The sequence below is a fragment of the Molothrus ater genome, chromosome 3 (genome assembly GCF_012460135.2).
Source record: "Molothrus ater isolate BHLD 08-10-18 breed brown headed cowbird chromosome 3, BPBGC_Mater_1.1, whole genome shotgun sequence".
NCBI classification, from domain to species: domain Eukaryota; kingdom Metazoa; phylum Chordata; class Aves; order Passeriformes; family Icteridae; genus Molothrus; species Molothrus ater.
In genome coordinates, this window is record NC_050480.2 from 17,653,591 (window position 1) to 17,681,457 (window position 27,867).

Consider the following 27,867-nt stretch of genomic DNA (forward strand, 5'->3'; position numbering starts at 1 on the left):
ACCTGAAGACTGGAGTATTTCTGCCCCTGTCTCAACAGTGTCAAATGTTGTCAAGGCTGAGTACCTTACAGAGTCTGTATGTTTTGGAGGTGTCATCAGAAAATAAAATAAAAAAAAATCAGGTTTTTCTGATACAAAAGGGTAGGCCATTAACCTTTGAGGAGGCTCTCACAATGTGTCACCAGCCTCCAAAGCTGTCCTGTGAGGCACTGCCCATCTCTGTTGCCTGTAACTGAGGCTCTTTCCCTCTCTTCCCTCTTGTCCCTCTCCAGTTCCATGTTTTAACTTTCTAGGAACCCTATTGGGCTGCTTCTTGTGTTCCCATCTCCTTCTGTCTGACCTGCTAGTAGTATTACCATCCAAACTGTCCAAAAGCTGTCAGTCACCTTCCAGGCTAACATATTTTTGTGTGTCCCTACATCCCAGTTTTGTAAGTATCTCCTTTGCCAAGTATCTCCTGCTGTTCCTGATCCAGTTCCTTTGGTTTCACTTCTGTCCTCAGCTTCCTCCTCTTCTGCCTAAGTTCACTGCCAGAGAACTGAAATGAAGCAACTTCCAGTATCTCCCTAAGACACTATCTGTCATATTCACAGATTAAAGGAAAAAAAAAGAAAGAAAACCACAGGATCTGGCAATCAGGGACTTGGTTCTCTCACTTCAGAAATTTGTGATTTTAGAGTTGTTTTAAGGCAGTGAGGTTAAAAATATTGGAGGTATGATATAAAATAAAGCATAGCTGTATTAAAAGAAAGCTTGTGTCAGAATAATCTGTTACTCTCCTGAGAAAACAGCTGGTTTCCCAAGGATGAAAAATTTAGCAGATATTGTCCACCTTGGCTTTTGTAAACTGCTACTAGGGAAAGTATTTGTGAAGATTTGGGTTCACAGAAGAATTGGGGAATTGATAGAAAACTCACTAGAGGGTAAAAAGATTGTATTGAAAGGGGAAGTGATGGACCAGAGGAGACTTTGTACACCAGTGATTTTTTGGTGGTGACACAAAAATTGAGTGTGCCAGTGGAATTTGTCATTGACATTTTTCTGGAATTTTTTTAGGGGGTTTAACATGGTGCCTGTGGAGCTGCACAGCATTTTAATTATAAATGTTTCCATCTGGTTCACTGGCTCTTCTGTGACTTTGCTCTGAGTTGCTTGTTCTGATTCTGTGAGCAGCCTCCCATTACCTTCTATCAGCTGGGAGTTCCTTGGAAGGACTTCATGAGGAAAATGGGCACATGAGGGTTAAGTATAACACCATTATGAATCAAAAAAAAAGAGAAGAAAAATGCATCTGCATTATCTTAACCTCCCACTGATTTTTCCAGTCTTCTCAGGGTGGACAGAACAACTCAAGGACAGAGCACTTATAAATGAGTATTTTAAGTTAAAAGTGTTTGGATGTGATGACAATACTTCATTGCTAGTGCCCAACCAGACTCCTGCTACCCTTCTGTACAATTTTGGGATTTATCACATACTTGGAAAAGAGCAAGATGATTATGTTCCATTTTTCTTCAGAAAATGCATTCTCATGAAGAGAAATGGAGTAAAACCTGTGGTTTATGCTAACAGTACTAGCAGAGCACAGAAGACATACAGGAACTTTTCAATATAGAAGAAAATCAGTTCTCCTTAGGTTCAGATTAGGACCAAAATCAATAAGGGTATTATTTTTTTTTTGCAATGGATATTATCTACTTACTTTCTAAAAGCTTTACTTAGAATAAAATAGAAATGCTTTGCAGGGTGATCTGAAGCAATTGTTGGAGTGCAATGCAAGTTCTCATGTGGAAAATACCTGGTGAACCCACTAAGCCACCTCGTCTTCTTTTACATCTCCTAGACCTGTAGGTAAATAATATCCCAACTGTGCAAGGCTAAGTGAATAAGTATCAGCAAGTAAAACATATGCAGAGGAAAAGATTAATAAAAAATGGATGGCTGTGATGAGGTCCCCATTTAAGAGCAAAGGCCATGGTTTCATGGGTAGGTACATATAGAGAAAAATTACTGTAGGGCATAAGAGCTGTCAGAGTACCCAGAAGCATAAGAGGATAGTGATAAGGAATCAGTGCAAAAGCTGGAAACAGTGTCTGTCAGCTCTCCTGTTTTAGTATGTACCAGTTTTCTAAATCCCCTGTCTCTCAGTCTTCTCTAGTGTGCACTTCATTTAAAAGTTTAATATTACAATATTCACACATTAATCCTGATTGTCCCCATATCCAGCTCGGCCTGGTCTTGGGAAAGTATAAAATTGATTTATACAGCACAGCTGAAAAGCAAAAAAATTGTTGGATTACCATACTGTGGTATACAGTAAAAATATAGTGTTATCTAGGGAAGCCTGTAGCTGTTGAAAGCATAAATATCAACACCCCAACTCATACCCTTGAGTATTTGATTCCTGCATCTTACAGAAACAAGGATCTCTGCAGAACAGTGTGACATTTCATCACTTTGGATTTGCTGTGATGAATAATATTATATGCTATTGGTCTAGAAGAAGTATTACTATAGTTACTAGCTCATGATTCATTTTTTATGGGGTTTTTTTTGTATATTTCCTAAGGGTTGCCTGTCTAGACTGACTGTTTAAACTAACTCATGGTAATTAATTTTTTCCAGAGTGCTAAGTATATAGGACAGATAAACAACAATACTTAGATACTGCTTTTTGAAAAACACAGCAGGCCCATAACATGCTTGAAATTATGGGTCTATTGTTTTATTTGTCACATTTTTATTAGTAGCTTTCTATGCTGTTATTGATCCAGTTTAGTGACCTAAGGCTGGATTCCCACATTAACAGTATTGCAACTCTAATGAAATCCTACGACATCTAATATATAAAATGTTACATCTGAGGATGAAAACAGAAATGGGGTTGGTTGGTTTAAATCCAAGTAATGAGCTCACTTTTTCATTTAAATCAGTAAAAAGAAAATCTTGGCATAAGTGATGTATTAATATTTTATAGTCTGGATTTGTACATATTTAATTCCTTATGATGATGCTTATGGGTCACCATCCAAAAGCACACATTGGCAAATATCATCTTTATTACAGTGCCTTATCAGCAAAATGAAGAGGAGGATGTGTTAGGTATTTGCCCATTTACTGAAGCATATAGAGAGCCTTTACTGCATTCTTGTTTTTTCTTATGGTAAAAGGTGGTGTTTGATTGTTTCTTAAAACTGAATTGTTTAAAAAATTAGTCATCCTTTTCAAACCATGTTTACAATTTTTTATAGATAGAAATTAGAATAAGTAAATGAAATAGAAACTAGAATAAATAAAATAGATAGAAATTAGAATTCATAGATATTCAAGGTTCTGATAAGAAATGTGGAACTACCATTTCCAAGAAGAACCACTTTAAAGTAGTTTAAATTACCTTAAGGATAATAAATATGCACACAGATAAGCTTATTTAAGCACATTTTTTATTTGAAATTAACTTAGAAACATGAAATATTATTGGAAATTGAAGATGTCATTTATTCTCACATGCTTCTTTTTTACAGAATAGGAAAAAACTTCTCTGGTTTTATACCTTTTTTCATTTCTTGTGGAGTTTGCAGCTTGAATAAAACTAGTCATTAAACTGAATTAACTGGATAAATGGAGATTCAGAAAATATTCACTCTATATTTGCAGAAAGCTGACCAAACTTTGCCTTCAGGTTTTTAATTATTTCTGCCTAATACTTGATTTGAGCTCACCCCAATCTAGGCCTCAGAGTACCAGTTTAATAATTTTCAATGGCTTTGTTGGAAAAATAAATATCCAGTTTAAGAGTTTAGTAGCTGGGAGAAGGTTGTGGGATTTATTGTGTGGTAAATGGGTTTTTATTCACCCTGAATCATATCCCACAATAGCCATGGTAACTTTCTGTAACAAAAACACAGAAGATGTGAGCTCTGTCAGCAGAACCAGCAGTACATTTGCTTTCTGCCTCTTGTTTTTCATTTAAGTGATGGCAAGTTCAGAGGATCACAGAGCAGCGTATGACATTTCATAAGGGTTCATAAATTATGCAGTCAGACTTGTTACTCCCAGGCTTTTGTAATCCAACAAGTGCTTCTTGCATTATAAATGAAATGGCTTATTTACAAAGATAGCACAACTATATTAAGTGTGAGAAGTTGTGATTAAAGGGATAAGCCTGTGCTGTTTAACATATAAATTAGAAGAAACTCTTTCTCCAAAAGAAACAAATGCTTTTTTTTTAGTTTGCTGTGGGTTTACTGAAGTGCTTTGCTGATTGTATTCTGAACCACCTCCTTTTTCCAGCAATTTTAAATGGTTTTTCTGTGTGTATTAGCCTAATGTCCAGGCAATAAAAGAATCCTGCATCGAGGTTCACATCCAAAATTCAAACTGGTGAGGGTTTCTATGGGTAGGAAATTCAGCTTGTTCCCTGCTGCCTGACACGGTCAGGCACCAGCTGGGATGTGCTGTCAGCTGTGAGTGTTGAATGGTAATTGGAGTAACTAATTGGTGGCATGATCCCTGAAAGAAAGATGCTGTTATTACATCTGCAGTCATCTATGCAGGGCCTATGAACCTGCCCTGCTGACATTGCAGCTTGTGCTTCTTTCTCCCTGGTGATATTCCCAGGCAGAAGCAGTTCCTGGGTGGCTCCTAGAAGATCCATTTTGTCCTGCTTGTGGCTCCTCACATTCCATCCCCTGTACCCTCTCTGGAGGGAGCAACAATTCTTGGGCTTTCTAGGGAGATATCAGTTTGTTTTAGCACAAAAATGCCCAGGGACTTGTCATACTTGAGTAGGGATTTTAAGGTTGAACTGATCATTGCCCTTACGAGCATCTTTGTCTGTTCCTTTCCAAGGCCCCATTGAGAAGAGGAGAGAGAGAGAGAGGTGGTGGGCATAGTGGTGGGCAAGATTTGGGATCACAGTGATCTTCTAGGAGAGTGCAAGGGCAGGTCGGGTGTTGGCTGACAGTGGGTTGTGGTGAAGGAGGATGGAGAACACAGGTGGGAGGCCGGGGTTGTGGGAGAAGATGAAATATTAGAAAAATGAAGAACTGCAAATGAGTGAACCTTTCAGCCTTTTGAATGACCAATTGCCTCTCTTGGAGTCTGCTGCCCTTCATGCAGGACTTGCATGTTCATTTATTACTGCAGATGGGTCAATTTGGTGCTCAGGAGCTGCATTACACACTGATTTTCTTTTTTTCTGCTATGAAGCTCGTGTGTTATAAGAAGGATGTTGTGTTGTAAGTAGCTTAATGGTGTTTTTGATTTGATAGATCAGCTTGTGACTTAAGCAAAATACCTGCACTTGGAGGTCTTTTTTGCTGTTCTGTTTCTCCTACAAAGTAATTTGAGCTTCTCTGTCTCTTCCAGTGGCTTGTTATTCTGCCCTGGGTAAGGCTTAGCCCAGTGAGGAGGGATATGGAGCCATGCTGGGAGCTGGGAGCGTGTTCTGCAAGGGTAGCAAGGGAGGCTGTGATTCACATCCTGAACAGGGCAGGGCTTTGCAAAGCTGCTGAAGTCTCAGGGAAGCTTAAGCATTACTGACCTTTCAGGGATTAAGGAGAGTTTAAATTTTAGCAGGCATTTCACTAATGAAATCATAGCTTTATAATTAAATTTCACTTCCAAGTCTAGATGCTAATTGAAGCACATCCTTCCTTTTCTTGTTCCTAGGGTACATGGATAGTTCAATTAACATCAGCAGCAGCAAGGAAGCATAAACAGCCAGAGGCACACAACGCTGTGACTGCATGGCTTTCACAGAAACAGGGCAGAAACTCCTGAAGGGATGAAAACAACTTTTCCTTTGTACAAGACAAGCAAGCCCTTATCATGTTTGCACTTGTGGCTCTTCTGTTTTAGTCCCAGAATGGCTTTTTATTGAGAGCTGGCCTAAGATAACCTGCTCCTGCAGTGTTTACAGACTCCTTCTAAAATGTGTGTGCAGGCAGTCTGGTCCTGCCAGAGTCTGTGAAGCCTCTGCTTCCCCTTGCTTCTAGTTGAGACAGATTTAGTGAACCAAAATGCAGGTGTTGATGTACAAGAAGCCCATTCTCCATCCTGCTGAAGACAAACACTGAAAATACTCTCTATCTTGAATATTATTGCACATTATACATCACTTTTCATTCACTGGGTGTATATAACAAAATGGAATGAGAGTGATGCCTCTGTTTAAGAATGAGTGAAGCCAGTTCTGAGCTCACATGGATCATCAGTGTGTAAGTGAAATGTTTTATAGCAGCTTTAGAGGCAAAGAAGTCCATCAAATCTAGATTAGAAATCACCTTGCCAGCACCATGAATTTACAAGGAGCTGTAAGATACAGAGGTGAGAGAAGAGGTGAAACAAGGAAAACAAAACATGAAACTGAGAAAAAGAAACAGAGAAAAATAGATTTATGGGTTGAACTGAGGGGCTCTTCCTCCTGCCTTTTTTTAAGCATGTCTGAAGCTCAGTTGTGGCTGTCACGATTTCTTGTCATCACACATATGTAATGTTCCCCTGGATTCCAACTTTTCAGGCTTTTCATTGGGGATGAGATGAATAATTTTAAGTTTGAGAATGTACAATGCAGAATTCTAGGAGCAATTTGATCAAGTTATTTACAATGGTTCATTTTATACCCCAAGGAGGACGTTGCTATTTTTCAGTCTTCTCATTAATTTTACATTATTTTACCTGACTGACAATACCAAGAAATTTAGGTAAAGTAAGCACCATATAATCTGATTGAGGGTTATCCAAATCAAGAGCATTGCTATTTTCTGGTTGGTCCAAGAGTAGAAATGTGGTAAATTGGTAAATACCAAACCCAAAATATATTCTGTATCAACTGCATGCTTTGTTGATGATGATGACCTTATGTGCTCATTAATCTTGCCAAGAAGACATTATTGTCCATGATATTTTACACAATGTCCCTTAAAGGTACTGCGATACAGAAAGTCTGCGACTTGGACCAAATATTAACCTATTTTGATTACTGAAATAGTCAGTTCCAGCAGTAATTGTGTAGTGTTTACTTTAGGGATTTAAAGCCATGCAATAGCATTCCATAAAGTTGCTGCTAATGATGTAGTATTGATTATGATGGCTGCTGGCCTTACTAAATTTTTACTATATAGGCAACTTGAAAGTTTACTTCTTTATTTAAGAAGTGTGTTGTATAATTTTTACTAGTAGGTAGTGATGATGATTTCCCCTTCCCTCCTTTTAACCATGAGAAAAAGCCCAGTAATCTTCTTTTCCCCAAAGACTCATTGAAGGGTTTGTCAAGAAAGAATCCATTGTAGTTCTGAGTTACTTTCTATCTTATCTGATATATCTTTTACCTGATGGATAGCAGCTTTTTATTATAGCCGAAAGATTGGCTTTCTCTTCCAAAGACCTATATGACGGCTCTGGCTGAGAAGATTTTTGGCTTTTTTCATCAGGTTCTAAAGGGATTAGAGCATAAGATGGCTATAGCATCTCATCTATAATGTACGATTACTCCTACCATTAGAAAGTTACTGTGTCACAACTTGGGAGTAGCTGCTCTTAAATGCATAGTTTGGAAAAAGAAAAGAAAGAAAAGATTGTGAGAAAAAAAATTACCAAGCTGTATCTGTATCTCATTGAAGACATATATTTAAAATTTTTTGATAGGGTGGAGCTTAACTAGATGAGATTGTATGGATAGAATTATTATGTAAAGGGTCTAATTCTGCTATTATTAGGAAGAAATGGAAGATGGCAATTCTCAGGGATGTTTGAGCATTATTGTTCTTGAATACTGTACCAGAAAGTTTATACTTAAATTGGAAAAGACTGATGGACTTAGTTGTCTGCTAAATAAGCTGTTGAAACTTCACCACAGCTCTTGTGCAAGAGAGGAGCAGGCCTGGTGAAAATCAGAGCAGTTCCTGGATTCTCTGGATGGTGGCAATTGCCCCTTTGGAACACCTGCAGTGCCTGTTGTGTGCTGGGAGATCCTCAGCACAGGGGCAGCCTTCCCATACCTTCCTCATACCTCCTTCTTCCCAGCCCCAGCACAGCCCTACCTTCTCTGCTTTGTGCCTGGATCATCTACACTTTCATATTGAAGCTTGACATCCAGGTGCCTTCCACTGTTTCCAGCAGGACTTTGATTTGAGCCACATCTACTGTTCCTATCTATGGAGCTAAGATGGGCTTAGGGATTTATTTGCTTTGCCTTCATGGCTTTACCATGAGATGCTACTGTATTGTGTGTGCCATCTGCCTAATTGGCTCTTCCCTGAGACTTTTTCCTTCTTCCTTGTTTCAGGAACAAGCCAGGAAGTGGCGATCCTCTGCTGAGTCCGTGTGTCATCTCTTACGCAGTAACTGAGTAACAGCTGGCTACTGGCTCTGTAGAAACCAGAGGGTGCATAATTCAATTTTCCCATTCGTGTTCCAGTTTCTACTTGGGAATTCCCCTTGGGGATAGATTTGTCTGCTTGCTAACCGCACTCAACAAAAAGAACCTGAGAGACCCACACACTGCAAAAGGATTTCAAGGAAGAATGGAAATCTTTGCTTGTGAAGGGTCACCAGAAAAGTGGCAGTAGGGTCACAGAATTAGCCTGCTCTAGGGAAGAAAACATTCTTGCCTTCCATGTTTGGTTTTGTGCTGACAAGCATAAAAGTCTCTAACTTTGCATATTTGACTGTATGAAAACTGAGAAATGAGCTTGGCTCATTTTTTTTACCAGGCAAATTGTGTGTGACCTCAGCACCTTTCCTTTTCCTGTGTTGTTGCAGAGGCAAAGTAGTAGGCAGCAGTGTACTTTTCCCTGATGCAGCTAGTGAGAAAGGACATATATCTCAAGGTGAGTTACAGTATTCCTCACCTGACTGCAAATTCCGAGATTACTGAAGTAACAAAATTGATCTAAATGTCATGTTATCCCTTGGTTTAATGAGAAATAATTAAGATCTTCACTGACATTATTAAAGGACGTGAGCTTGCTGTCTGGAGCATAAGAAGCTTCTTTTTAATCTCCAGTAAAAATGGACAGCCTTTCTCTGTTAATAAGTATTGCCTACAGCGTGTAATTCCATGATCATAATGACTGTGCTTCTCCTTGTTCATCCCATTGGCAAATGACAGAGTCTGGGGTGATTTACACTGGAGGACTTGAGCTGAGGCAGATGAGCAGGCGTGGGTGGAATTCAGGGATGTGTTTTACTTGGTCGCTGCACTGATGCTTCAATTCCCAGAATGAACTGCACTGGAGGAGGAGTGAAGCTGCTCAAGAGCAGCTGCTTTGCTGCTCTTGTGCTGTTTCAGCCAGGGGAGGGGATGCTGGGGAAGTGGAGAGGGAGATCCATGGGTGTTGGAGCACTGCAGAGGGGTGCAGGGTGGCTGTTGGTCATGGAATTTGGGCTGGGTTCTGTCCATCACATCACCTCCTGGGAATTGTAGCCTAGTTGGGGAGTTCAGCACAGGATCTAGAAATCCAGGAATGTGCAATCCACCCTGGTGACTCCACAGTGTGTCCTGTCTCTGCTCACAGGAACAGGTGACGGGACATAGGACACAAGTGGCTTGATGTAGGCCTCCTGCTTCTTCACTAGCACCTGTCAGCTAGGGGACTGAGCAGAGACATTCAGTGCTCAAATGCAAGAGCCCTTCATCACTTTTAGTGCTCTCCATTTGGCTGCCACAGCGTCACAATGAGCCCTTCGCAGAGGGAATGATTTAGCTTCGGGAAATGGAGATTTATTTCAAAAAGTCCTTTACTGTAATATCTTCCTTCTCTCTGACTGCACTGTGGAGGCATCTGATTCTTATTATGCAGGAAGTAGCTGAGGATGTCTGATACAATTCTTTTAAAATCAAAACATTAAAATTACCATCCAACGATTTTCACATTTTCCAGGCATCCCTCCTGTCAGCATTAATTGCCCCCCTGCTGTTCCTGTTCCAAAGCTATTTGCTCTTTCTGTATGCAGCCCTTGTTCACTGCTGCACTAAACCTTTGCTGCTTTGCAGTAAAAAAAGCTTCCACTTATGCAAATGGCATTGAAATGAGTTTGAGAAAGTGATAAACAGTCACATTTATTGATTGCAACTGTTGGGGTTTAGTTTGTTATTTTACAGTTAATTTTGTAAAGGTAAAGGACTTTACAAATTCCCTTCTGGTGTTAATGGAGTAAAACAGCACTCCCATGACAGTGTGTGGAAAGTGTGGTAGGGTCACCAAGCCAAAGAGATAAGAGGGTCACATTCATCTAACGTCACAGTGTCCCTTTCCCCTGTGGCAGATCTCTCTCCCATCTTGAAATCTCACTGTACTTAGCAATTCTCCTATTTCAATTACTGTGTCTTTGGATGGCAGTTAAGTTTCATGCCTCCTTATTTCCTCTTCCTCTCTGGTTCTGACACATTATTATTCTTACCAGTGACTGCATGAAGCCTCCAAATTCCCATAGTCCCCAGAAGTAATTACAGACACATTACTGAGCAATCCCCACTGGTAGGCTGGGTCAAGTGCTTTATTTTTATCCAGGGCAGCTACCAAGGAGTGTTGTTGACTTTTGCTTCATGCAGCTACTTGCTGCATGAAAAGACAGGAGTACTTCTGTCACCTGAGCATTTCAGCTGGGGGTGGGTCGTCTCCAACCCTGGAGTACCTGGTATCCAAGCAGGGTTGCTAGTGGTCAATATGGAAGGTACAAGGTCCTTGTGAAGATAATGGATAAAGATAGAAAAAGCATGAGAAGTAAATGAGCACAGCTGGATTGTATCTTTGTCTGACACAGGGTTTGATGACCTACAAGCATGTGCTGATCCTGGGGCTCCTGAACATGGCTACAAGATGCCCAATGCAGGTGTTTTCTTTGAAAGTGTGGTGGTCCGGTTCCATTGCCAAGAAGGATATAGGCTCAATGGTACTTCCAAAAAACTTTGTGTGAGACACTTTAATGGCTCCCTGAGCTGGAAACCCAGTGATAAACCTGTGTGCCTACAAGAAGGTAAGTTAGTTTTCTTCAAGCTGTTCGCCACATCAGTTCTTCTCACTTGTCCATGTACCATGTCTGTCTATCTCTGGACAAAACACAACAGGCTGGAGTCCATTTCACTGTGTCTTGTTGGATACACACTTTAATTTTCCATCCATAATCCTCCTTTGTCAGTTAAATTTGTACCACGAGAAGCTGTGTGTATTGAAAGGAACATAAAGAAATGTGAAAATAGAATTTAACCTCCCTTTTTAACTAGCTACAAATAGATGCAGAGAGGAAAAACAACCTCCATTGTAAATTCACTGTAACTATTTATTAAAGCTGCCCACTTAATATTCCTTTCTGCAATATTTTACTAGAAAAATACAATCAATTTCCAATGCTACTGCTCCTGCTAATCAGGAATTTTAAATAATAGTATTTGGTGATGTATGCATGAGTCAAGTCGCAAAATCGAATACACAGAGACTGCAAAAGTTTAAAGCCAGGGTAGAAGTTTACTCTGAGGTAATTCAGACAATTATGGCATAACCAATTTATTTTTATTGTATATTTGAAATTGTATTTGGTTTTAAATACTTAGGATGTTTCATTGCTTTCTTCTTCTAGGTCTTAGAGGCAGGATTGATTTGAATTTTATAACTGTAAATTTTGGCCAAAGTACACCCAAGCAGCACAAATTATTTATTTCACCAAGTATATTAAAGATATAACCTGTCCTTGTTGTTGATTTATTTTTGGTCAACAGAGCTATTAAAGTCAACAGACATGAAAAGTGTTGGTTAAATAAAGTGTTTACATTTTAGTGTTGTGACTTCTCCACTGAAGACATTAGTCATTGCCTCGTTGTCTTCATGTTGGAGCAAGATAAATTCTACTTCAGATTACCTTTCACCATTTAAAATAAATACATGGACTTTATTCAGAGGTAGTTGAAGATTTATGTGGCTCACAAACAACTTACTGCAAAGGATCATGCATCACTTAGCCTTTATAAAATCTGCAGGTACTTGTTTGTGATCCTAGGGGGTAGGTGTGAGAATCCTGTGCCAGGACAGGGATGTGACATGACAGGGACAAGCACAGCCTGGGAAGACCACACTCAGGAGGTGCATGTGAAGGGAACAACCCTAAACAGTGGCCAGTGTGAAAGTGATGCATGAGATAATGGAGCGAGTAGCCAGAGGCAGCTGGTAAGGAGTGCATGGGCTTTCAGGCAGCTGGCCTGTTGGCAGGAGAAATTTTGGTTAAATATGTTCTCCTGGACAAGTCTGAGGCCATGGGCTACAGAGCCATGAGAGACATAGTTGTGAGCCGTCTCATCAGGAGACAGCTGATGTCTAGAAATAAAGGCAAAGGGGTGCCAACAGCACCTCATCATATGGCCACATGGGTCAAAGAAATAACCTGATGCCTTTAAAAATAACTATGTATGAAAATCGTGCTCTCTTCTGTGACAGCCACTTTTCATAAATGACCTTGTCTCTCATCTCATGGTTATTTAAGAAAAAATACATATAGCGTGACAGCAGCCTATGTCTAAATTGGCTATTGGAACTACCAGAAAATGCTTTAATGCTTGGAAATTCTGTTTCCTTAAGCACAGCAGGAAGCTAGGAAGGTTGATGTGCATCTTTGAAATGTTGCCTGTATCATCCACTGCAGTTGTTAAAACAAGCATTAATGTTCTTTATTAAATATTCAAACTTCTTCCCTCCATCCCAGTGGAAATCTGTGGAGGAAGTTTCTGATCACAATGCCATCAGCAACAGAACTGCCACTAATGTCAGTGTGATCAACACTCAAACCAGGTGTTTTCAAAAAAGAAAGAAATTGGAAGATGAGAATGTGATGGATGATGTGGCAACAGTTGCTTTAGAGATAATAATTACTTTCCAGCACAGAACACTTAAAAAAGATTGCTAGCCAATGCTCTGATCAAGCAAAGCACTTAAGCTGGAACATAACTGTAATTATGTGATTAGTCTTGTAAAAGTTCTTTGCTCAAAATAGGCAGATGCAAAAATGCTTCTTATTACTTGGACCAAAGATTAGGACCCTGATTTAGGATTTAGTGAATCAAGTGCTTAAGTACTTCCCTGATTAACATTATTATAATACCTCAGGTATTAGATTACAGCATTAATTCTTCTTTCCATTGCATAATAGCAGCACTGATTCAGAAGAAATACTAAGCAAAGGCTCAGTGGCAGTCCATGAGGTCTAGGCACTGGCTTAAGTGATTTTTAGACTGATCCTTTTGCACACTGGGAGCAGAATATTGAGAGAGGGCCATGGTAGAGAGGCAGACAGTGTAGAAACATGGCACATCTGGATATGAGTTAAGAGAGAATTACAACAGGGTTTGTGATTCTCAGCTGTCTAATGACATACATAAAATTTTCATTGCAGAAGTTCTTTAATGATATATAGAAAGAAATTTGAAATTTCTAGCAACTGCTGGAGAAGGGAGAAGTTGATGTTTTCCCATGCATCGTTACCTATCCCAAGGTGAAATAAACTTTATGCTGCACTTACCATTTATGGCGGGGGCTGGCTGCTCCATGGGCTATGGTATGCTCTACATGCCTCTCATCCCAGCATATTTAATTGTCAGTCAAGCTCAGTGCCAGCTGAGCTTGAACACTGAAAACACTGTACTTTGGAGTTCATTTACTCTACAGGAGTTTCGATTCAGAGAAGGACAATTTTATGTCTGTATGTTATGTACATTTAATTGTTGTTATGTGTTTACTAGCACAATTTCTAATCACAAATGGATGCTATTTACCAAAGGAAGCAAAGCAACCTGTTTCAGAATGTAATTGATTTTAGATCTAATATGTTTGCCTAGAGCTCTTCACCCAATCGATTTGATTTTATTTTATATCTGTCATGTCTTGTTAAGAGGTGGGAGATTCTAAGTGTGAGGACGAGAATGAAGTTGTATGACTTGGTGCCCAATAAATGCCCTGTCAAAAATCTGTATGCTTAGACTTACGTTCTTATGTTGATCTACAGCATGATGTGACTGTACCTTTCATCAGCTCTAATACAGTTATGCACATAAATACCAAACCTCTGAGGTAGGAATTTTGTATTTACTGTTTAAGAGCAGTATGTCATGTTGTTCACACTTTAATCTAATTTTCTCCCACTGTGATAATGTGGCTGCTGAGGCTGTTGTCCTACTTGGAACAAATGCTAGCTCTTTCCTGTGAGATTGAATCTAAATTTACAGTCTGCATGAAGATGGCAACAAAGCAAAGAGCTGTGTCCTCCTCTCCCTGTGCTTCTGCAGGCAAACACCTTGGAGATGTTCTCAGTGCCTCATTCTCCCACTGACAAGGATGATAAACCTGTATTGAAAGTAGTAGACTAGTACATGGTTTGGCTACAGCTTTCCTGTAGGACATTTAGCCCTCCATTTGCTTTGCCTTTGTCCCTGAGTCTATGAGATGACGGAAGTATTTTTATTTTTCCATCTCTTATCTGTCTTGCCCAGTGTTTGCTGATTCTTAACCCTGATTATGAGCACTCTGTGACATTTGTAACCAGGCCACAGCTCAATGGCCACAGATCTTAGGTGAAATCTCTCTGCATTGTTGAAATACCAGCAAAGACAATAGAAAGAAATGGTTATTTAATATGCACTAAAACACTATGTTTGCCATCCACAGAACAATCCTAATAACACAGTACTATCGATTTAACATTAGTAAAAAAAACAAGGGACAATATTGCTCTTAAATGCTTACTTTGAAGAGAACAGAATGTAGATGAGCTCTCCCTGCATCAAACCAATTCTTCATGATATTCCACACCACACAGACAGTGGTGTGACTTGATGTAGTCAAGGCTAATTCAGAAACTTGTCAACAGTAAGATACACAGGAGCACCAGACCTCTGCATTTGAATGTACATACAGGTAGCAAACAAAACAGTGCCAGAGCAGGGATTGGGCAGTTCTTCAATTGTACACACTCTTACAGTGTTGTAAAGGTCCTTGACATGGTTTGGACCAGCATCCATCAGGGCAGTATTCCCAAGTAAATCCTGCAAGTATCTTCTTGGGTTAGCATGGACCAGGGATAATTTTTGGATGGTAAGGGCTCACCTGCAATAGATACAAGCCATCCCAGGCCAGCTGGTACCCATGGATGGTGTGGCTATCTCCATGCTGTCTAGGTCATGCCTTCCTTCTCAGTTGCTATTGTGGTCCAAGTGCTCTTGGGAGGAGGTAGGGTGATCTTTCTTTCCCATGGGGTGGAAGGAACAGTTCTGAGAGGTTCTGCATGGTTTGCACCTGAGCAAAACACTCTAACTATATTGTTTAACAAATTTTATTCTTCAGACCAATCTTCTGTGATGGGGGACACACTTGGTTTGCTAAAGCCAAGAGTTCCTAACGTACAAATCTTCATGAAAGTTAGGGCAAGGTGAACTCTTGTGCCTGTCAGGCTGTTGAGCCTGCTGGCTCTACCCCACCTCTTTCTGCCCCTGCAAGATAACAAATGTGTCCTTTTGGCTGGCCCATTTTAATACTCACACAGTAGATTTAAGCAGATGATGTAAAACTGCCAGAAGGGAGTGTAAGTCATAGCCTTTGCTGCTCGATGCTGGTTAAAGACTGTATATTGCCTTAAATGGTTTAGCAGCTTCCACAGATTTGCTGAGAAGGACTTAGAATAAAGTAGTTTATTTTTCAGGACAGGACATTTTAAAATTCAGTCACTTCCTTCTAGCTTTTCCAAGCAGAATTTGTGCCAGCTAATCCAGTTGTTTGTGGAGAGGTGGCTACTGCAGTTTATGCCTAAGTGCTAAATATGAATTTAGCCAATGGGAAAACATTTGCTTGCAAGGCATCAGGAAAAAGAGCTGTAATATTGTGGTCTATTGGTCTGGTGTTTAGCTGGGGCTTGTAATAAGCCTGTTATCAAAGTCAGCCAGGATGTGGCAGGTGGAGGACAGTGCAGTGAGCAACTTATCTCCGTTCTCTGCCAACATCTACCCTATTAAAGTGATCTCATCTACAGCTGTTCCTTGGAATAATAGGAATGGAGTTGCTGTGATAGATCATTGTTACAGAATCCATTTCCCCCACTTTGAAAGGGAAATCTCATGTTTTACTGTGCTGTGTGTACACACACCATCTTTATTTGTATAGCAACAGAAAGACATTTATTTAATGTCTTAATGTCAGAAAGAGAGGGAGCTGTTCACTGACGTTATCTTCTGGCATCCATCTCCAGTCTCCTACTGCGTGGTTGCCAAGCAGGTACTCCATCTATTTCATCCCATCCTTGTGGGGTGCCCAGGACAGCCTCTTCATGACAGCATTTATGGCTTAGCACAAGGCATTTCTTCTGAGGCATCCTCTGCTGTCTTCTCTGCTGATTAACTTTATAGTGAGAGAGAAAACGGTTCGATCTTTGAAAGTAATGTGTGTACCCTCACCAGTGTATTTTACAACCTCCAGTTAGGGCATGGATCCTCCCAGACTTGTGCATTTATAAATAAATAAATTCCAAGAAAACTTCTTGCTGCACTTTCTCACCCTGCCTGGCAGGCTGCCAGCCCTTCCTGCTACCAGCAGCAGGAGGCACCTACAGCAGCTTCCAAGAAGCTAAAAAGTAATAAGAGAAATGGAAGAATTGTTAACTAATAATGTGCTCAGGCCCCATACAAAAAAATTAGCTAAGTACAATGTATTTTAGAAACATCCCTGTGATGGGAAGGTACAAAGTATTTTTGTACTTTGGGGAAGGAACACTGTCCTCCTTCAGGTTAGTAAAATTTAGTGATGGAATCTCAGTTTGCCTAACTAAATAAAAACATTATGAAATACATTTGCTCTTAGTAGTTTGTGAGTCCTCTGCTAAATGACAGTTTATCTTCCTTCTTCTTGTGCTTTGAAACAAACAAGCTGTCACTATCATTTTGCTTAGTGCATACTAACAATTAGGTGCTAAATACAAATTTAGCTTTGCCTCTTCCTCTTTAGCAAGAATTACCCATGCAAATGGCAAAAACTTTCTCTTCTATGCAAGTCTCAAGGGATTTTTTTCCTTAATAAATACAGTATTCCTAGATTATTATAATTGTCTCTCATGGTAGAGGTGTTGGGGGTATAAAACAGAGTAACACAGGCTTATAATATTTTTCTGTCTTTCTTATGTTTGAAATACTTCTTGGGTTTTGATGCCTGGAAACTTTTATTACCATCTCTGTCATGGATTGACTGCTGGCAGACAAACAAAAATTTTCTCCCAATATTTAATCTTTCCCTGTCTTCTGTTTCATCTCATTTCATCTCACTTTGCCTTTGTGATGAGGATGAACTTTGAGTCACCCAGATTATTCCCTCAGACCCTCATGGCTTTTTTCTCAATTATTCAGTATTACTAGGGGATTTTCCCCCTGCTTCCTCTTTCCACTTTGTACATTTTTAAGTGTTCTGATATTCATTCTTATTTTGGTGTCTTTGGCACTAGTACCTAGAGTGAAATCTGTGACTGTCTGATGCATGTGTCACAGACAGGCACTAGGGCCCATACCTGTATACGCTTCAGGTTTGCAGTCCCTTCTTGAGAGTATTTTACAAGCACTTGAGATGCTGCTTAGGACCCTAAAAATCATGTCCTCTAAAGCCATATGAATGCAGCCACACAAAACTATCTGGTTTAAAACATAATCAAGGAAATTAAAGTGAAGGCGTTCTCATAATAAACTCTGGAATGGAGCTGGATAAACCCTTGTAAATGTACCTGATTTTCATCTGTCTGCTAAAACTGCAGCTTTTCTGTGTTCCTCATGCCATATCTGTATTTTATCTTTTCTTTCATCCTGTCCTTAGTGCTGTCAGAGTCTGCCTTTGCATGGAACCTTGGGATAGTCAGACTTTGGGGTGTAATTGCACACATGATGAATGGAGGGCCAAAATCAACCACAGCCTTCCTAAAGGCTCCTAATTTTGTTAGTTTTTAAAAGGCTGGGGGAACGATCCATTATTGTAGCACCTCAGCTTCTCCTACCGTGCTATAGACTTGGTAAAATGATGGTTCACTAGGGAAAAGGCACTTTTACTGAAATGCATGTATTTTCCAAACAGTTTAAGCAGAGCACTTATATTAAATGCTTACTTCTTTTTAAGAGCTTGATTACTAAACAGTTAGCTATGTTTTTTTAATTAAGTTACTGTTTCTTTTTCTCATGAAGTCACAGATTGCCTTGTTCCACATGTTGAAGATGCAGAGGTTCATAACAAGACATACAGGACTGGCGATAAGTTAATAATCAGCTGTCATGAAGGATTCCAGATCCGTTACCCTGACTTAGACAACATGGTTTCCATATGCCAAGATGATGGAACATGGGATAATCTACCCATATGTCAAGGTTTAGTACTCCAGCACGTCCCGTTTTTTAGCTCATACATCTTGTCATAGTTTGCTAATATTTTTTCCTACAGTTGTAAGAATGTAAGTGATCTGATAAGCTCCACAGTGCAGTGTTTGAGTAGTGCTGCTGCTAAGATTTTTTGATTTCTCTTCCCCTTTGCTCTCTGCAGGAAAGATGTCACTTCCTGAACATTCCCATGCTTATAATACTACTTTAAATACTGCTTTTTTGTTTGCAAATCTCAAATCTGACACAGATACACTGCATCAAAAAGTAAAAAACAATCAAGATAATCAGTCAGAAGTTCTGATGGGTGTCTTGCATTTTTTCACCAATTAATTTGTGGAAATATTTAAGCTTCTAACTGCACTTTATGTTTCTTTACCTTGTGTAGAAGGCAAGAGTAGAGGAGAGAAACTGGAACCTGTTCTCCTGTCAGAGTTTTCAGCAGAGCTGTTGATTAGATTCACAGTCCATTAAACCTTTATGTATTGACTGAAAATTCAGGGTGTGCACAGGGATGATTTTGGCCAGAAAAGCCATTAGCCGTAGACCTAGAAATATCAACAGCATGGGATCCCAGCTCAACTTAGACTGTGAGAAATGGCTGGGGGTAAGCCAGCTTTAGTGAATGGAAATTCAGTAACTCTGGGCTCCCTTTCCCTTCATATTTCTAATAAGCATATCTGAGTACCACTGACTCTGTTTTAACCAAGTCACATCTTGGTAACAAGCTTGGCCCACTGAACAGCAGCAAGAGATTTTAACTGAGGAGCAGACTGGGTTAGTCCCAACTTTCCTCAAAGCCATCTGTCCTCTCATAGAGCTATCGCTTCTCTGTAGGCACTTAATTACACTGTCACACCAATTTGCAGAGTCAGGGCAGGCAGCCAGGGGGGCTGGGACACTTCTCAGGAGCAGTAGCACATCAGACTGTCGCCCAAGATCCTGCCCTCCACTGGGGCAGAAACTTAGACATATTACCAGGCTAGCTCAGCATTGTAGATCCACACAGGGGAGATTTTGCAAAACCATAGCAAAGCAGGTGCCAGTTTTGGGGTATCTTATCAGCGATAGCATCACGTGTGGCAGTATGAAGTGTACAGCCCCTTTCTGTAGGGGTGCACCTCACATCTAACTTAGGAAGATTAAAAATTTTGCAGCGGGGAGAGATGAATGCTTAAAAGATTGATTTGCAGATGCTGTATTTGCCAAAGATCCAGGGACAAACTTTTTGACAGGTAATATTTACTGAGTTAGTAGCAGTACCCCAAATACCCCTTGGCTTGTTACTTCTGTTGCTGTGTTTATATTGTGAAACACAATCAATTACTCCTACTTAATAGTCAATATTATCTGCTTTTCAAAATATAAGCAGTGCTAATAAAAGTTAAGAAATCAATTTCACAAGACCCATGTGCTGTGATTACCGGGTAGGCAGAGAATAGGCAATTCAGATTCAAGACCCTGCCATATTTTGCCAAATTCCATAAAGTTACTGCAGAATTCCAGAATTTTCTTTTTGACATGTCAGGCACTGGTAAGATCAAAATCACTTGTCTTCTTGCTCTAGGTAGGCTGTTAGTTACATTTCTATGGCCCTTTCATTACAGAAGGCAGGGGAGTCTTATGACACTAAGATGCCTTTTTTCCCTGCCACAGCAGTGGGGAAGGATTGTGGACTATATAAGAATCTAACCTCTATTTTTGCCATGAGATAATAATATTAATTACTGGTCTGGAATGATGTTACTTAGCAAAATAATGTCAAAATTGAGTTTTTCAAGCAGTGTTTGGAGACCTAGGAATTTTCACAAATGCTTGGCTGTCATACAAATTCAAATAAATCTCTGTCCTGCATGACCAGGAACATAAAAAGCATTAAAATTCTGAGCAAGCAGGACCAAATTTTCCCTGATACAGCTCAGAGAAGAGTAAGCTTGGTCTTGCTTGGGCAGTCTGTGCTCTTTCTGTCCCACTGGGGGCTGCTTATGTCGTCCTGCTTGATGTGCTGCTCAGTTTGCAGGAAGTAGTGTGGTGTGTGTGGGGCATTCTTGATCAGGGTAGAAGCAGCAGCCAGCAGATAGGATGCCTGAAGCTTTATTTGAGAGGGACATGACCAGCTGCTTCAACAGCTATTGAAATCATTGCTCTGGTGGTACCGCATGCTGCAAAAAGCTTTCAAGCTTTTTCTTTTATTTTCTTTTGGGTTTGTTCCTCTCCCTCAAAAGACTGTTGCAAGGAAATGGCTGCTTGAAATGCTGCTTAGGCTTTTTGTTTTAAATGCCAGTACCTTACAAGCAGTTCTCAGACTGAATTTTGTTTCCCCCCTCTAGCTTAAAATTATGGGAGTCCTATGAACTTCCTTCACAAATTCCTAGTAGTGGTGACAGACTCATTTATGGACAGCCATAATGCATCTTCCATTAGTCACATAATTCTAAAATACTATTTGTCATTCCATGATTACTAGTTATCTTTTCTCCACATTATTGCAAATTAAAAAATTAAACAGTATCAAGCATTACCCAGAGGGTCATTTCTAGGGTCATGAGGAATGACATGTTATAAAGACATGCCATCTGTTAAATTCACTGCTCTTTGTTGCCCCAAATTTTGGTTGGTGACCATTTAACTGTCACTGCTCAGTACCAGCCATGATACAAATCCCTCAGGAGTAATTCCAGAAGTAGCACTGGAACATAGTCTCTGATTCTGACTACATTTACAATTTATGATGATAACAGATACCTTAAATTTTTGATAACCTAGTCTAAGACCTTGCTCAATGTTTATCATGGGACTGCTCCTAGGAAGTCATGTCCCTTTAGACTTTCTCAGACTAGAATTTCAAAGTCATGAATTCTGCCTGCAAATCTATTACAGTTGCGTACACTTTGTCACAGAAGCGGTTTTAATATGTAAGAGGGTTTACATACCTGTCATTTTTTAGGAGGAGGAATAAAACTCACCATTTATATAAATGAAAATATTTATTTATTAAAGATTCTACCTCAAAAAGAGATTGCCATCTGCTGAAATGGTAAATGTTTGTTAAACAAAATACTGCCAGTTTTGGAAAACCTTTCCTGGATTTGTTGGGAGTGAAGCCCACGCTAGCAAAGCATGTGGGCTAAACAACAAAAGGGTTTGAAACAGGATAATGAGGCAGATCTGTCTGAGGGAGATCATGCAGACATGCCATTCATAGTGGAGAGGATGAAAAATCACACTCCTCAATTTAAAAACGGTAACTGAGATGTGTGAAGATGACTGAGATAAGCACTTGATAATAAAAGAAACCTCCCTCTTCTTAATTTGCAGGTTGCCTGAGGCCATTGGTTCTTCCTCATAGTTACATTAACGTTTCTGAGTTCGAGGCCTCCTTCCCCATAGGAACAGTGGTGTATTATCAGTGCTTTCCTGGATATAAACTAGAAGGGGCAGAGATCCTTGAGTGCATGTATAACCTTATCTGGTCAGATAGCCCACCTAAGTGCCTTGATGTGGAAGGTAAATGCCTTACTGTTTGTTTCTCTTTCTGGTTTGCAAGACCTGCATGCTCTCTGTGGTTTTAACTGTAGCCACCATTCCATTCTCAGTGATATTCCCACTGGCTGTGCAGAGCCTGTGTGGGTTCTGATGTGTTCCTGCTGTGCTTCACTGCACCCTCAGCTCGTGGTGTTCCCAAGTAGTGTTTGCTCTCACAGTGTCCCAGTGCAAGAGGGAAAGCTCCTAATGATTGCTTTGCCTTTAAAATGAAAACTCTCTGCCGCCTTTCTGATTAAAACACTGAGGAAGTTACATAACTCACCTTCCTGTGCAGATGGTCAAAGCTCCTACACATATGGATAGATTTCCATGATCAGCTAAAAAATACCCCACAGAAACCCTTGGTTTGGGCTGTGCCAGCTGCAGTCATTACTCAGTGCCACACGGTGCTGCACACTTGGGTATTCACTGTCTCCCCTACTTAAAGAAGGATTGACAACTGAAAAACAACTGAGCTAGTTTATTGATGAGGAGCATAAAAACCATTCATTGTGAAGCAGCTAGATCCTACCAAGCCAAAAGGCTCTGTGACTAGAGTTGGGATGGAGGGTGTTGTAGTGTGTTTATCTTTGCAACCCAGACATTTAAAACAGCGATACTGCATGGATTGTTCCATACATTGCCAAAACTGCATAAACTACCCTCCTCCATCTTCACATCGTGAATGAAACATCCTAGGAAGTCTTGAGAGTCCAAATACATCCTCTGCATTTCATTCCCTTAAAAAACCCACATTTTTGTTCTATTTCAAGCCTGTAAGGAAGCTCTCTATATGTAGAAATTAGCTAAAAGCAATTATAGGAATTCATATGTGATGCTTATGTCACTGAACTAAATGCTAATCATTCTGGAAGTGCAAAAATTTGCCAAAAGCATCAACAAAGTGACAAACTGCACAAAAATAATTTAATTGTCCTTATTTTTAGCTGACAATTCAAGTTCCAAAATTCAAAAATGCCTTTACAATTTTGGAATGACAAAACAAGATGATTTTTTTTTTGTTTATTTAGCTTACCATGAAAGATTAATCCTCAATCAGCTGTATGTAAGCCATTTTTGGAAGGTTTGTTTGTTGTTGTTTATAGCATGGAAAACACATTAAAAAATCAGAAGGGCCCTGTTAGGCTTAATCCAAACAATATAACTGATTTGAGAAAAATTACAGTTCTTCAGTTAGAAAGATAAGAGCATGAAACTCAAGTATGTGAAGCAGGAAAAATTGTGTCTTATTGTCACTTAACACAGGTGAGCATCCCAGCTGCTATCAAAATACCCAAGAAAACTCATGTGCTCATTGTTTCTTGCTTGTATGATGAAATCATAGAGAGGTCTTTTTCTTGATAATTTAAAACATGAGGCAGAAACTCCTGCCCTGACAGTTCTGTATTTTAAGTTACGTGTCAAAAATTATAATCCCCTCTCCACTATGATGATCTGTGATGGGGGGATAGGTGTGTGCCAAGGCCATTGGGGAGGCCTCCTGAGTTCTGATTTCGATTCAGCCTCCCTTTGAATCACTTTCTTACTGCACTCTTTAAATGCCAAAACTTCCCATGGTGGTTTCATGTGGGCATCCCATCAGTGCATTCATTCAGCGAACCACAGGAGACCAAATCGGGAGCACAACACTTGCAAGAGCTGGTTCTGCTCAGCTTTGGGGGAGAAGAGAGCTTCCAGCAGCACTGAAAGGTCACTCCTGACAGCTCCCCTTGTGAACTCTGCTGTAGGGCTGCTTCAGCAGGTGTGCAGTGATCCAAAATGAATCCAGACAGGGTAAATCAACTCGAGATGCCCTTGTTTGAAAGTGCTTGTTCAAGAGATTTATGCAAGGAGTGCCGGTCTCCAGGAATCTTGTTACAATCCACTACTCTTAGTTAGTGAACAAAATTCCTTTCCTGCATATTTTTTTATTCTCCACCTTGCATTCCAGGGTCAAGCTAATTTTTCAGTGTTCCTTTTATGTGTGCAGTGTAATCTCGCCGAGCAGTATTTTTCACAGAGGAAATCTGCAAATAACGAATTAATTCAATTTATTTCTTTCCATATTCAATTTTAAATGTATTGTAATGACATTTCCTGCTCAGTATTTTAATATGGTAATGATTAAAAACAGATGACTGCTAGGAAGCTACAGCAAACCATTTGAGAACTTTTATTTTCCTATAAACAATGCTGCTTACAGCTTCCTCATTTAGAGGTATGTTCTTATTGAAGCCTCCACAGAAGGGATTTCCTAAATTTGTGTGTAGTCACAAAAATACTATGCATCAATCTGGTGAATTTTTTCTTCTTTGTTAGGGCAAATAAATTCTGAAAGAAGGGTTTGTAGCTCTGTTTAAACAGAAGATCACACCAGAGACCATGCAGCTCCTATTGCACATCAGGCTTTCTAATGATTCTTAGCTTTACCCTCAATATTGGTGAGCACGGAGCTCCCACCAGCTTGGGTGAGACATTAATTTTTGCTATTAGTGAAGGAAGTTTTTTTTTCTGATAAGTGTAATCAGTGCTGCTCTAGTCAGAGCAGAGCATGAGACTGTGTCACCTGGCACTGAAGTGCAGCTAACAGTGCAGAGCTGAGCAGCCACTGCTCAGAAACAGCTGTTTTCATCTGGCCAAGGCACTGGTTATGGCTCTGGCAAAAAAGGATGCCTCTAGCTCAGATTGCCAAGTGTCTACTTTTCTTAAATGCTGGTATCTTTGCCAGATTTAAAACATTTGGATTGACTTTTGAGTGTCAGCCTCAAGCTGAATCATTTGGGCGGTTTCAGCTGAAATGGTTGAGCGATATCAGAGAAGGTCAGTGAAGAAAACAGTGTTATTTTAGCAGTTCTAGAAAATTTTGCAGTCATTTAGAGGATCAAATGAATCATCTTCAGACTGAATTTTCTTATTCTTTAACTTTCTTAATTTCCTTTTTTTCTAGTGGAATTCCACAATTATGCAGAAACTTTTTAAACCTTCTTCTGTACTGAAACTCAAGAGACACTTCCAAGAAAACTGAAGGAAAATGGGCTTTGGGTTTTTTAATATGATTTTTAAATTACTAGTTTGGGGTTAATTATCCATCTGTAGAAACTGGTTAGTGATTCCCTTCTCTAAATCTGGTTTGCAAAATATGGGTACAGAATTAATGAGTGAAGAATACCACATGGGGTATAAATATTAATTGTAAAATAAATCAAACAGCTTCCAAAAACATCAGAGGAGAACAAACACTTGAAAACATACCTGTATGGAACTCTGAGAAATGAAACATTTAAAACCAGGAAATCTTTATGATATGATGCTTTTAAGTGATTTAAGATACTACACTGTATTTTGAGGGGGGGAAAAAAAGAAAAAAAAAAACAAAAAAAAAAAAAACAAAAAAAACACACAAAAAGAAAAAGAAAACAAAAAAACCCAAAACCAACCAAACAAAAAACAAAAACAAAACAAACAAACAAACAAAAAAACAAAACAAAAAAAAACCCCAAACCAAACTGAAAAAAACCCCCTTTGGCCATAAGTACTTTGGGAACATGATCTGCCTATGATTAAATTCCTTGCCATCTGGAGTCTGTATTTTAATTTTTTATGCCCTCTGGAAATCTTCCAGAATAGTTGTTATAAAGAACTGGGTGTTGGAGTGGCAAGCAGAGAAAGAGAGGAAAGGCTGGGAGAATTTGATTGCAGTGCCAGAAAGTTAAGCAGCTGTATGGATAGTGTCGTTGGCAATTCCCAGCTTTGTATTTAAGAGTAAAAGGGAAAACAGGTTTATTCAATTTGCAAATAATAAACATGTTCCTGTTATCTAGAATGTCTTGTTTCAGCATCATCCGAGCTGAACAGAAAAGCTGGTCTTGCAAGAAATCAAATATATTGCAATATCAAAACTTCATTCTCTTTGTGGGACCACCAGATTCTCTAGCGGAGGTTAAATTTGAAAGAATGTAAAACAGAAAATTTCAATTTTTGTAGGTAGATTTGAAATTAAAATGAAACAAACATGAGTAATAGACTTCAAAGGGGAGATTCATTAAACAGAAGAGAGTAAAAACACAGAAAAAACCTGAAGGTATTTCTGAATTTTGGAATATAAAACCACCTCATTGTGAGGGTAAATGAAAAGATACAAAGCTAAGCAACCATAAAGATACTGACAGGGTTATGAAAATTATGGAAATTGTGGAAGAAAGGTAGGAGAAGGAAAGAATTAAGAAATTTTATGACAAAGCCAGAAGTGCAAGGGAACCCAACCCCCTTACGTGGGCACCAGCAGATTTCTGGAGAATAAAAAAGGATTAGCCAGATGAAAATCCAAACCAACAAAATATGCCGCAGAGGAAAAAAATACTCTGGAAAGACAGGTAAGAATACAGAACAGAGCTTTAAAATTTTTCTTCTTATAAGCCTGGGGATAGGCACTCATAAAGAGGGGCTGATAATTCTAACTTAGAACCTAGAAAGTAAAGGGTATAAGAGAAGAGGGTGGTATTAGAGATGAAGTGCCATAGCCTTGTAATAGTTCAAAACAAAATAGTTGAAACTTTGTTACCAGCTATGTGCAGGACAGTTTGAAGGAAAGCTTCACTGATCTACATTCTTCCATAACAATTCCTAATGCTATGAACAGTGATTGACGCTGAGCTATCTATCTGATAAACTAGGCACTTAAAATCTTTTAAATTCTTGAAGGAACATAGAGCAACAGTCTGAGAAAAAGGGATAGCAGTCAGCCTGTTATCAATTATGTTCTGGAGACAGGAGGAAGTAAGCAATCCTAAGCCTCAGACGTTATACATTGGTACAAATGGATTTCTCTCTGTGTTTCTCCGCTGACTTTGAGAAGGCTTTAGATGAATTTCAACATGACAGACTGACATGTATCCTCGGGGATGATAATGTTGATGCAGCACATCTCCAACAGACGGAAGTCCTGTAGAGGGAGCAGAGGGCAGCAATACAAGCAAGTTATGAAACACTGTGGTATTGAGCAATTAAGTGAGGTAGATACCAGGATTCTGTTTTAGGTTTGCAACCATTCATCTGGCAGGCAGGAGGGAGAATAAATTAAATAGCACTCAACTGCCAAAGAGGTCATCCAGGTTAACTGAGTTAACATTAACTTAGGACAGATACATTGATAGCCTGGTTTTTAATAGCTCTGACTACAGTGGTATTTCACTGCCTACAGCAAAATGTGTGACTCAGAAACTACAACCAGCAGTAAATGCTCAAATAGCGGCAGACAACCATATATCTAAGGATCTTTACTAGGGCAACACCTTTATGTCAGTGACACCTCTAGCCTGATACCCAAAGGACTAAATAGGCTGACAGTGTCTTATCCTGGGGGTGCTTGTTGTGAAAAGCAAGTGTGATGAAGAAGTTAGAGTATATTTTTCTTTAGAAAAAGTCATTCAATAATTCTGCTTGTTTCTGCACTGTAGACAGTTGATTCATTCATCACCCAGGAGTGCGGAAATTATATGCATTTATGTATGAGTGTGGAAGACGAACACTTTAACCTGGAGTATCTGGATTTTTGTGCTGTTGGAAAATGCTGAACTTCATCTGTTACTCTTCAACTTACCCAGCTGAAGAGGTGTGAAAAAGAATTGAATTCAAAAGGAGCACAGAGACATGAAATGCTAGATAGAGAAATCTAGCAGAAGTTATTCTGCTAAATAGTCATCCAATTTTCTAACTCCAGCAGCTATATTGCAAAGTGAGACATGAAGAAAAATAGTCCAAACCCAAGACAGAATGGGTACATAACAGAATGGGCTTTTTGCAGCTCTTGTTGTGAGGGATGGAGGGCTCAGAGAACAGGCTCCAAGTCGAAGACATTGAAGAACATAAATAGCATTACATTTCTAAGTGACTGCCCCTTTATTGCATTGCAGAACTCTTCTTTGATTTCTTGGGCTGGGCTTTCTCCACTGTTCATAGTT

General features: G+C 39.6%; 1 protein-coding gene across 5 annotated transcripts in view; it reads left to right on the top strand.

The window, feature by feature from the left end:
* Window positions 1–27,867, top strand: part of SUSD4 (sushi domain containing 4) — a 73,765-nt gene that overhangs the window by 33,667 nt on the left and 12,231 nt on the right. For 4 of the 5 annotated variants that reach the window (XM_036404598.2, XM_036404597.2, XM_036404600.2 and 1 more), the window contains 3 exons: window positions 10,771–10,983; window positions 18,194–18,373; window positions 21,701–21,889. In XM_036404598.2, the coding sequence (XP_036260491.1) occupies window positions 10,771–10,983; window positions 18,194–18,373; window positions 21,701–21,889 (582 nt within the window). Of the gene's footprint in view, window positions 1–8,290; window positions 8,390–10,770; window positions 10,984–18,193; window positions 18,374–21,700; window positions 21,890–27,867 lie in introns of all 5 variants that reach the window. The other variant, XM_036404601.2, reaches the window with a different exon arrangement.